Genomic DNA, 12492 nt, shown 5'->3' with positions numbered 1-12492 from the left:
ATGGAAATTAAACTCAAACTCTTGATTCAAAGATAACCTGTCTTGGTTTTTGTGCTCAAGTCTTTAGTTGTGATTTTTCCAAGCCATCCTTGCACATTATAGATTCAATATTTGGGAGGAATATAAGATTAAGAAATAAGATTCTTTGATTTAAGGAAAAGAAAATAAAAAGTAAAAAATTGATTGTAAAGTTTAATATTGATATAGATCTAAATTTTAAGAGTGAAAAATATTGTTAAAAAATATTTTTTTATTGATATGTTTATAAAATAACTAAATGGTCCTTGTTTAAAAGAGAAAATTAGATGGAATATTAATGAAGTTGATTCAGCTGCATTTAATCAAAATTTAAATGATTCAACCCTTTCTAAAAAAGTTTCTCTACTTTAAATAAGAAACAAAATATAACAACTAAATAGTTTGTACAAGTTGAATTACTATAATCCTGTTAAATTTAAAATTTAAAAGATTTGAAACCAAATTTAATTACTATTAAATAGGTATTTTGTTTATGCTGTGTTTTCATGGACTAGTGATAAATCCTTTCTCACACACCAAATGCTGACAAAAGCGCAACACCGGAGGTTGATGACATAATAAATAATCACAATAAAAGAAAGTATGTTTTCAATAAAATACATAAAACCATAATTGATGGTAGAATATAATCTATTATGACTTATCTCTTCAAACAAACTATATAATTTCTCTATTTGTGAACAATAAAAAAACAGTAAATTGGTAATACATCTAAAGTATTCTGCATTTCCCCTCTTTTCATCTCAATTAGAGGCAAATCTTATAAATGAAAATGAGTAGAGGTTTCTTTACGGATCAATTAAATTTGAAAATTATGTATATGAATGTATTTTTTAAAAACTTACGTCCAGATTAAATCATGCTTATTGATTACGATTTCATTCATCATATTGTAACACGACGACTTTTGACATGTAAAAATGCACTTGAACAACCATATAACGATTTCAATGAAATTTTAGATGAAAAATCTAATAAAATTAAATTCGTGAAAAAATAATTCGATTTCTTCTAAACATGATAAAATTAAACTCAAATAGTTATATAGAGTATGAGATTATCCAAATACTGAAGAAAACTCAACACTTCTTCACTCACTCTCTTTAAAGGCATAAAAAAAAGGAAAACGTTTCTTCAACAACAGATTTTTTACAACAATTTGACAACAACACGTGTCTCACTGTCATTGATTGTTTTTATTAAATTTTGTTTAAAGATTCATTTTGTTTTGAAGGGCATTTTTGGAATAATTTTTAGAAACTTTTTGGCGCTTTTCAGAAACCCTGCAAAAGTCTCTTTCCTCCTTTTTGAAACTCTCTTTCCCCCTTTTCGAAACTCTTTCTCCCCCTTTTCAAAACTTTCTCTCCCCCTTCACCGAAAGATCCTTCAAAACTCTATCTCCGTCATTGAAGTTCCTTCCTTTGAAACTCTCTCTGTCATTGAAGTGGTGTCTCTGTCCACCGTTGTTCGTCCGTCGCTTGGGTCCACCAATGTCTTTGGAGGAAGTCGTCTCTCTCTCTCTACGCCATTGAAGTGCTTTTTGTGCGCCATTTCTCCAAAGCTCTCGTTTTTCCGCTGGCACCGTTGTTCCTTCGTCGCTTAGGTGCATTGTTCCTTCCTCTTTGGTTAGCGAGTGGTTTTGTTGGCATCATTTCTCGAAAGGTATTTTTTTTTCGTATAAACAACCTATAAACAATGGTGCAGAACGTCACTTCTCAACCTATAAACAACCTTCGTGGGTCTTCCATCCACATAGGATTCACCAAACTCGAAATTGCTTGTTATGGACACCTTAAACCATGACCAATAGGGGGATCAATCCATAAAAACTTGAAAACACAATCGTCAGGACTGTTGGGGAGTGCTTCGGCCATGTTTGGGTAGCACTCCTCAAGTTTTGGTACAAAAGGGGATTTTTCCACTGGTAATCGATTACCAGCTCCCTGTAATTGATTACAACAACATCAGTCTTGTGTCAATGATGACGAACAAACAATGATCATGCACCTCACCTCAGTTGGAGAAAACCACCTAAATGGACATTTTTTTTGAAGAAATCAATGACTTAACCTCATTATTGGTGCAGGGAGCACACCCAATAACGTTTAACTCACTCACCCATCTCAAAAAATGAAAAATTCAACAAAAATAGAGAATGGGGAGTAGTGTTAATCTAGCTAGGGAGTACAGTTGAAGTTTCTGTACAAAATACCCATTTTCTTTTGGTAATCGATTACAGGGTTCTTGTAATCGATTAGCAGAGGAAAAAGGGTAATTTGTACAGAAACTTCAACTGTACTCCCGAGCTAGATGAACATTGCTCCCCAACTCTGTTTTTCTGACCTTTTCTACTTGTTTTGTTCTTAAATTTCTCCACCGAACTCCAAATGACTTGATTCTTGTTTTGTTGGAATCTAGACTCAAAGATCTTTCCAACAAAACAAGAATCAACGCATTTGGAGTTCGGTGGAGAAAGTTATGAGCAAAACAACCAGCAAAGGTCAAAGGTGGTAGAAATATATAAAACGTTAAATTTAAGGAATTAACTGCACCTACTCAGGTGTCCAAAAATTATAAATTAGTAGTCATTGGAAAGATATTTGAGTCTAATTTCTAATAAAAAAAGAATCACATCATATGGAGGTCTGTGGAAAAAGTTATGATTAAAATAGTCAGCAAAGGTCAAAGTTGACAGCATAGGTTATGCACATCACCTCAATTGGAGAAAACCACCTAAATGGACATTTTTATTTTGAAGAAATCAATGACCTAACCTCATTATTGGTGCAGAGAGCTCACCGAATAACATTGAACTCACTTACCCATCTCAAAAAAGGAAAAATTCAACAAAAATAGAGAATGGGGAGCAGTGTTCATCTAGCTGGGGAGTACAATTGAAGTTTCTATACAAATTACCCTTTTTCCTCTGGTAATCTATTACAGGGGTCTTGTAATCGATTACCAGAGGAAAAAGGGTAATTTGTACAAAAACTTCAACTGTACTCCCCATCTAGATGAACACTGCTCCACAACTCTGTTTTTCTGAACTTTGCTACTTGTTTTGTTCTTAACTTTCTCCACCGAACTCCAAATGACTTGATTCTTGTTTTGTTGGAATCTAGACTCAAAGAGCTTTCCAACAAAACAAGAATCAACGCATTTGGAGTTTGGTGGAGAAAGTTATGAGCAAAACAACCCGCAAAGGTCAGAGGTGGTAGAAATATATAAAACGTTAACTTTAAGGAATTAACTGCACCTACTCAGGTGTCCAAAAATTATAAATTAGTAGTCAATGGAAAGACATTTGAGTCTACTTTCTAATAAAAAAAGAATCACATCATTTGGAGGTCTGTGGAAAAAGTTATGATTAAAATAGTCAGCAAAAGTCAAAGTTGACAGCATGGGTTATGCACCTCACCTCAATTGGAGAAAACCACCTATAGGTGTTTGAACCAAGGTAGTTCAAGTTCATGACAATTTTTGCACAACTCGTAGAGGAAGAAGTTATTAACTTCTGCAATCAATTTGATCGACAATCATCTTCTTAGATTACATTTCATTGTATACTGTTATGTATCTTTTCATTTCAAAACTTGTTGTTTCGTGAAATGTCATTACGTTTTTTTATTAATGTATGTGCTTTTTAATATTGTTATAATTTTTCATTACTCAATACCCTTCATTATTTCGTTTATATTTGTTTAATATTGAAGTATTCCAACTTGAAGTGTTCCATTAATGATCCATCCATAAAACCTTCAAAAGACAGTCATAACGAATCCAAAATATTCTTGGGGAGTGCTTAAGCCACGTCTGGGTAGCACTCTTCAACTTTCGGTACAAAAGGAGATTTTTCTACTGGTAAGCGATTACCAGCTCCCTGTAATCGATTACAACAACATCAGTTCTTTGTCGATGGTGCAGGAACTCACCTCTCAACCCAGAAACACCTTAACTTGGTCTTTCAATGATGACGAACAAACAACTGCAAAAATGGAGGAGGGAGAACACTGCTATGAAGAGAGAAGTTGAAATGAAATTCAAATCCCTAAAATGGAGAGAGAAGACAGTGATAAGGAGAGAAGATAGAGTTCGAAAATGAAGAGGGCAGTTTTGGAATTCAAACTTCAACCCATTCCAAATCAAATTTTAAATTAAAAAAAAACATTCAAATTTGACCAATTAAAATTTGACACGTGACGTTGTCAAATCTTTGTCAAATTGGCGTTGTTAGAATATCGCGATCCTAACAAAAATAATTGTTTTAGAAACACTTTGTCATACATAGGAAACTAGCGTGAAAAATAAAAGCACGAAAGAAAGTTGGAACTTTCGCTGGGTAAAGAATAATTATTTGAAAATTTAAATTAAAGACAAATCAAATTTTAAATTTTTAAAGTAATATTATGAAGAATAATAAAAATATTATATTTCAGAATAAAAATAAATTAAAATAAATCTTCAACATTTCAATAATTTATTTTGGTTTTTTTGTTACGTTTTAATATAAAATATATATGAATAAAATATTATATTTAATTAAATTAAATTTTATTAATTATTTGTGCTTTTATTTTAATTAGTCATTTTGTCATAATATAATAAAATATATTTAATCACTATTTACATTTATATATTTTAATTATTATGTTATAATAAAAAATAAGGTTATTATATTTCATTTAATCCATTTACTTTCTTATTTAACTGATTATATGATTCTATTTAAAAACAAAAATTAACAAAATATTTATAATAGGCGGGCCTTTTTTCATAAATTATGAGAAAAGTCATATCCTCCATTCTATTCAATTATCAAATCAAAATTCCAACTTTTTTTCATGCCTTTTGTCCACACACCTTTTCTCAATATCCAAAAAAATGTTTTTAAACACAATTTTTTATTTTTGCTTTTAAATAGAATGAATAAAGAAGTTGAATTTGAAGAAATTCTTTCATCCTAATGACTATTTCAGTTCAACTATAATTATATTAAAGTTGTTATTCACATCCACAACTTTAATGTTTTTAATTTAAAAAAAAATCACATCATTTTTCCATAATTTCAACATCTTTAATTAAAGTCATATATTGCTTACATGAGTTTAATTATGTAAATCTAATTAATTAAAATAAAGTTGTCTTTTAACCTACACAATTTCAACATTTTCACATAAATCGTCATGTGATTGCAATTTTTCACAGCAAAGTTTAATATTGTAAACACGACTTAAGTTTGTTTGTAATCTTTATTTTAAAGAAACCTAATTTTCAAATATAAAGAACGACCAATAGAGGCCATACTCTCCCGTCTACTTACATGAAAACTAACATCACATTAGTTTTAATTTCATAGTTCGTTTTTGGGCATCTGCAAAAGTCACATCGTGCCTTGTTTAGCGTGAAAAGAGGGCTCAGACAGTTTGGACCAAGTAAACTAAACTATTTAATTCAAACCCTAAGAAATTCTTAAGCAACCCTTAGCAGTAAGATATTGGTATGTTTTTCAGTCACAATAGAAAAAAAAAACGCCTAGAGTGAACTACAAGTCACCAAGATTTAAACAATGAAGAAAGATTATTATTACCTTTTCGAAATACACCTCATTAGCAATATTTTTTTTCACGTATCTAAGATTATCACTCAAAATTTAAAGTCAGGGATTATTTTAATACCTTATATTATTCTCATCTTGCTGGTCAAACGTACTGTTATTGATTTTCATTTTGGAAACACCCTAGGCATTTCGCACTGAAAACGACTGAACGACTCTGAAAAGTGTGGTGGATAGATTAAAACATACTAAAAAACGACAACATATCATTCAAAAAGATTCTGGATCTGCTGCTTCCGAAGAAGATAAATAATTAAAACAAAAATACTAGGAAAAGAAAAAGAAAATTACAAGTGACACCATGTTTTTATAACAGAGGTTCCTAATATTTCTGTTTTCGCAATTAAAAGTGAAGTCAAAGGTCAAAAGACTGGAAAATGGAACAAGGAAGTTTTGAATGAAGAAATAGAAAGATAAAAAGAAGCAATAGAAAAAGCAGAGTTACCTGCAAGAACTATCAATCAAAGAAAGAAACCGGTAGCCACGTTCACTCTCTACTTTATCTTCTTCTCTGCTCTCTGCTAACTATCCGCGTTGTTTCCATTTTCCGCTTTTGTCCCCATTTATTCAACAAACCGCGTCTCACAAGGGGGTATAAAGGTCATTTGAGAATTCTCTGATCCTCTTCTTGGTTCTTGTTCCCTTGGCAGTGCAAGTGATGAACTAAGTAGGTTTCAACATGTCCGAAAACGGAGAAGAGAAGTTACTTGCTGTGGCGCGGCACATAGCGAAGACGCTGGGCCACAACAACACCATGTCTGATGACATTTTCCAAATATTGTCCAACTTCGATGGAAGGTTCTCGCGAGAGAATCTTTCGGAAAAGGGCGCAGATGCGGATTCTAGAGCCTGCGCCGCACTCGATCATTCCCTCAAATCCCTAGACCACCGGATCTCTCACCACGTCTCCTCCGACCGTCCAATCTGGGCCAACGCCGCCCACGCCGCTGCCTTCCTTGACGCCGTGGACGAGCTCGTCGCTGTCGTTGCCGAGTGGAACCACCTCGCCTCCGACAAGGCCGTCGCCGCGTGCCTCGTACGGGCCGAGGACATGCTCCAGCACGCCATGTTCCGCCTGGAGGAGGAGTTCCGCACGCTCATGGAGCGCGGCGGTGAGTCGTTTGGCCTCACTAGGAGCTACCGCAACGGTGAATCGACTGAAAACATGCCGTTCGAGTCGGAGGAAGAGGACGAGGAGGAAGACGAAGTGAGAAACGGGGGAGATGAGGAGCAGATTCCAGTGGCGCTGCCGGTCACGGACTTCGACATCGTCATCGACGCGCTGCCAGCGGGGACGATCAACGACCTCCACGAGATCGCGAAGCGAATGGTGGCCGGCGGGTTCGGTAAGGAGTGCTCGCACGTGTACAGCAGTTGCCGGAGGGAGTTCCTGGAGGAGAGCGTGTCGAGGTTAGGGTTACAGAAGCTCAGCATCGAGGACGTCCACAAGATGACGTGGCAGGAACTTGAAGATGAAATTGAGAAATGGATTAAAGCCTCCAACGTCGCTCTCAAGATCCTCTTCCCAAGCGAGCGGCGTCTCTGTGACCGCGTCTTCTTCGGATTCGCCTCCGCCGCGGATTTTTCATTCATGGAGGTTTGTCGCGGATCCGCGATTCAGTTGCTGAATTTCGCTGACGCCGTCGCGATAGGGAGCCGGTCTCCGGAACGGCTGTTCAGAATCCTTGACGTGTTCGAGACGCTTCGTGACCTAATTCCCGAATTTGAAGCCCTGTTTTCTGATCAATTCAGCGTCTCGCTCAGGAACGAAGTGATTACGATTTGGAAAAGGCTGGGGGAATCAATTAGGGGCATTTTTATGGAGCTGGAGAATTTAATTCGCCGAGATCCGGCGAAGACGGCGGTTCCCGGTGGCGGTCTGCACCCGATAACTCGCTACGTGATGAACTACCTCCGTGCGGCGTGCCGGTCGCGGCAGAGCTTGGAGCAGGTTTTTGAAGACTACGGGTTGAAAGAGTACCCGAAGCTTGATGATAGAGTCCACTCTTCATCTTCTCTATCAGTGCAAATGGATTGGATTATGGAGCTGTTAGAGAGCAATCTGGAAGCGAAGTCGAAGATTTACAAGGACCCTGCTTTGTGCTATGTTTTCTTGATGAATAATGGGAGGTATATTGTTCAAAAGGCCAAAGATAGTGAACTAGGAACCCTCTTGGGAGATGATTGGATCAGAAAACATGCTGCAAAAGTTCGACAATTCCATGTGCACTATCAAAGAAGCTCGTGGAGTAGGGTATTGGGAAGTCTGAAGCTGGATAGTACTGTCTCACTGCCCCCTAATGCCTTAGCAAAGTCAATGAAGGAGAAGCTCAAGTGGTTTAACACAGTGTTTGATGATATTTGCAAGGAACAATCTTCCTGGTTTGTTTTTGATGAACAGCTCAGGGAAGAAATAAGAATTTCTCTTGAGAAAATCTTGTTGCCTGCTTATGGAAACTTTGTAGCGAGGTTTGAGAATGTTCCAGAAATCGGTAAGCATGCTGATAAGTATATCAAGTATGGAACAGAGGATATCCAAGCCAAACTCAACGAATTGTTTCAGGGATCAAGTGGTAACCGAAAGTGAAGGTGAAGCTGCTTCGAGTTGTTCGTGTGTATTTGTAGTGTAATTAAAATACAATGTTTTGATTATCACAAATAGTCTTGTACTAAAAATACTACTTATGTTATTCTGCTTAGCATCAATGTGGAAGAAGAGCATTTGAAACGATTCTGTGGTACCATTTGAGGTGGTTCTTATTTTTCATATAAACTCTTTTGAGCTGTGCTAAGAATAGTATGTATTTACTGAATTAAGCAATTGTTTATATGTTTAATCTTTTATGTACGTTTACATTTTCTGGTTTTCTTGGTGCAAACATGCCGGCTCTGATCCATGGTCCAAAAAGTTTAATGATTTTTAAAGGATTAAACCCTCCCTGGTCCTAATTTTTTTAATGAAAATCTCAGTTGTGTCATTATTTTTTCAACTATATCAATTGGGTCATACATATTTTACTTTAAATGTTAAGTGTTCTCTGACTGTGTTAAATATAGCTAACGTGTTTATGCTGATATATATTGTTTGATTACGTAGAAATTTTATTTAAATTAAAGAATCATGATATGGCTTATCAAAATTGAAGGTATCAAAAAAGCTTCCAAAGCCCTTCACACCCAGCACTGCCATTGACACGCTCCTCGACCTCGAAGCCAAGTCCCACGCCGTCTTCTCCTCCGACCCTAACCTCCGCAACCTCTCTCGCATCTTCTCCTCCCTCCCATCCCTAATCGATAAACTTCACAAACATAGCGGCTACTTCCCACGACCCTTCCTCCAACACTTACCAAAAATATTGTTGTTCCAATGACCTGGTATTATATCTCAAAACAATTTCTCTTATTGTTGGTGGTGTTGGACCCTCTCCTTTCATCCAGGCTTTTCAGATAGCTTTGTTGGGAGAAAAATGCAGGAACGAATGATGAATGAATGAATGAATTGAGGAAGATGATGTTCTTCTCTTTTTGATTTCTTGGTGGATCGAATTGGTTCTCCAGGATATGAAACCCAAACCAATTAGCATTAATGATAAATCTAATTCGGGAAACTTTAACGTTTATGATAAAATTGGAAGGTTTAAACCCCCGGTTGGTCCTCAATTTTATATGGTAATCTCAGTTGGATCCTCATTTTTGCAATTGTCTCAATTGGGTCATATTTTTTGTAAAAATGAGCAAATTTTACCCTAGCCGTTAAGTGCTCTCAAACGGCGTTAAATTTAGCATATGTGTTTATGCTGATGTGGATTGTTTGATTAGATGGACTTTTTATTTAAATTAAAAAATTATGACGTGGTAAAATTTTTGGTTTATGTTACAATACTATGTTAGGGATTGAAAAGGGTCAGAAAATTAAAGAGTGAATTGAAAAAGGAATTAGGGATCTGGACATACCACCGAACGTTCATCATCAAGTCAGGTAATGGGCCTTCCTGCCGACCGCCGGTCACGGTCGGAGCTTCGCCGACGACAATCTTTCTCTGTCTCTCTCTTTCTCTCTCAGAAGTTCAAATTTTCTATTATCAACAACACAAAAATGCTAAAAAAAATGTAACTCTAACAGTATCAATCTCAATATTGAGTTTCTTAGAAAATTATCACAAACATAAAACACTTCATCCTTTTTAATCGTTTACCGCCAGACCATCAATAATAAGAAAAATATTTACTCCCAAAAGCTCCAAAGAGGAGCCACGCAGAATCAGGACGACGGAGCCACCGCGCCAACCGCGTGTCTCATGTAACATTCCACGATGCCTCTCCCTTCAGGTAGTGGTTGGCCCGAATTGAAATTGTAATCACCTGCGAAACACCACAAAACACAGTTTTCATCACCGCCTTCATCAACCATCTCCTTCAACATCATCGCGCCTCATCCCAAATTAGAAACAGAAAGCCCCAAATCTGAGTTCGAATCAGACCATCGCGAAGACCAATCACCTTCATCGTTGGTGACGTTGCACGGTGACCGGCGGCGAGCTTGGCGGCGACCGATGGCGCTGGTGGCATCCTGGCTCACGCCTTGCGGCGGTCGACCTCGCACAAGAGGCGATTGACGGAGGAACAAGAGAGCTTCTCTCTCACACGCGAAGAGAAGAAGGAGAAGGGAGGACCTGACGCCATGGTCGGCGATGCCTCCGATGGTGAACAGCGGTGCTGGCGACGCCTTGGACCACGACTCGCGACGGCCGATTGGATGGAGGCTGAGGCGGACGCGCATGAGCGAAGGAGATGAGCGCTTTTGGGTTCCTCTGGTTCCCTTTTGGTTTCAAGTGGAGGATGCAGATTCCAATTGGTCTAGTAGGAGAGGCAAAAAACCCTAATGGGTTTCGGACTTGTAGAATGCAGTTGATTGTCTTCGTCTTCTCTAGGATTCCAATTCCTCTTCTCCCACTGACCAAATCCCTAATTCTCTTTCTCTAATCTTATTTCAGTAAAAATGTTTTAATCTGAGGAATTTTACCCTCGGTTGGAGAGTGAGTGTTTGAGGGTGGAAGTTGGAACGAAGCAGTTTGGGTGGAAGAGATGAAGAGGTGAAAGGTGATCAGTGGTTGGACATCGCCACGTGGATTTGATTATTATAAAACACATCACCCATTCAGTTTAATGCACAATGCCACGCCATCAAAACATAAAATACAGCTCAACTAAATTAGGGTAAAATTTGCTCATTTTTACAAAAAATATGACCCAATTAAGACAGTTGCAAAAATGAGGACCCAACTGAGATTACCATACAAAATTGAGGACCAACCGAGGGTTTAAACCAAATTGGAAATTAAAATCCCAATTATGTTTCTAGAATTTAATCCTCCAGAAAATCTCTTTTAAGAACCCTAATTAAAATCTGAAATCTAAATTGGGAAAATTTCCAATTTGAAACCCTAATGCTCTTGAACCCTAAGGAAAATCCAATTTTCTGGTTTCTTCTTCTTCCTGGTTCAGGTCGTGAAGGCACAAGCAGTGGCAGTTCGTACATCAGGTCTCGCCATTTTTGGTTTTCGCGTTCTGTTTCTACTCTTCTTCTCCTTCGGTGCACTGCTCAACCATGACAGATTTCATTCTCTCACAAATGACGCGATTGTTTGGTGTGGCACAGTGGCAACGATCGTTCGATGCGGCATAGCGACAACGATCGACGATGAAGGCGCGACAAGGAGGACTCGCTCAATGGTTTTTATCTTTTTAATTACCCAATCAATGGTATGCCTACTAATGACTTGCGCCGGCGAAGCTCCGCCAACGAGGTCCATGGGAGAGTGAGTCCAGTGAAGAGGGTGGTGAAGGGAATCTGACCAGATTTGGATGAGCCACATCAAAAAGCTCTTAATGTTAAAAAGAAAATTCCACGTAATAAAACACTTCTACATCAGCGTGCATAGATCAGCAACTGCTAACGCCGTCAGAGAGCACTTAACGGTTAGGGTAAAATGTGTTCATTTTTACAAAAAATATGAGCCAATTGAGATTTCCATACAAAAATGAGGACCAATGAAGGGTTTAAACCATTTTAAAATCATTTATTACAAATAGTCGTATGGTTCATTTATATAAACTCAGAATCCGTTTTTACTCCGTGTTAAGCAGATAATGGATTCTTTCAACTAACAAAAGGGGGGGTGTTGATAAAATTTGACTGGAGCAATTCTTAACCGATATTGAACGTTTGAAACTTAGATATATTTATAGGGTTTTGTTTTTTCTATAAAATGATATCAAATAATATTTATAAAATAAGTACTTATTTCAAATAAGTAATAATGAAAATAATAATGTTATTTCAAATAAGTAATAATAAAAATAATAATGTAATACTTTATTGTAAATAATAATAACATTTGGTATAATTAAACTGACAAAATTTGTTATAATTATTGTTAATATGTGATTATTTATTTTAATAGATGTATTTTAAGTTGTCTCAAGATAACGAGGTTGATTGAATTTTGTTAGCCCATATTTTTTAGTATATATATTGAGTCATGTAGGTACATAAGTTTTCAGTCTTAAAAGTTTGATTAATACACGAGTTGTTGTGGCTGTGATTTATCTCTTGGTCAAGTTGGGTCAACTTATGAAATTTGCAGGTGGATTGGTCTTTTGGCTAGGTTATAAAAATGTTGTGGACTTAGGTTGATTTTTTCTTTATGTTTCTGACTTAGGCAAGCTTAGTGTTGTCGGCTTGGGTCTGTGTTATGGATGTTGAAACAAGTCCCAGACTCTCTTCAATTTCTCCACCGATGTTTGATGGCAAGAACTATCAAGTTTGGGCAGTTCAT

The 12492-nt window shown here is 37.0% G+C and overlaps 1 protein-coding gene across 1 annotated transcript; it reads left to right on the top strand.

Moving 5' to 3' along the window:
- Nucleotides 1-5902: 5902 nt before the first annotated feature.
- Nucleotides 5903-8384, top strand: LOC108338507 (exocyst complex component EXO70B1). The gene has a single exon (XM_017575424.2). The coding sequence runs from the start codon at nt 6333-6335 to the stop codon at nt 8238-8240; it is 1908 nt and encodes a 635-aa protein (XP_017430913.1). The 5' UTR covers nt 5903-6332; the 3' UTR covers nt 8241-8384.
- Nucleotides 8385-12492: the final 4108 nt, after the last annotated feature.

This window comes from Vigna angularis, chromosome 7, assembly GCF_016808095.1.
Source record: "Vigna angularis cultivar LongXiaoDou No.4 chromosome 7, ASM1680809v1, whole genome shotgun sequence".
Lineage (NCBI taxonomy): Eukaryota > Viridiplantae > Streptophyta > Magnoliopsida > Fabales > Fabaceae > Vigna > Vigna angularis.
The sequence above is the reverse complement of the archived record's forward strand: the minus strand, read 5'-3'. Positions and strand labels throughout refer to the sequence as shown.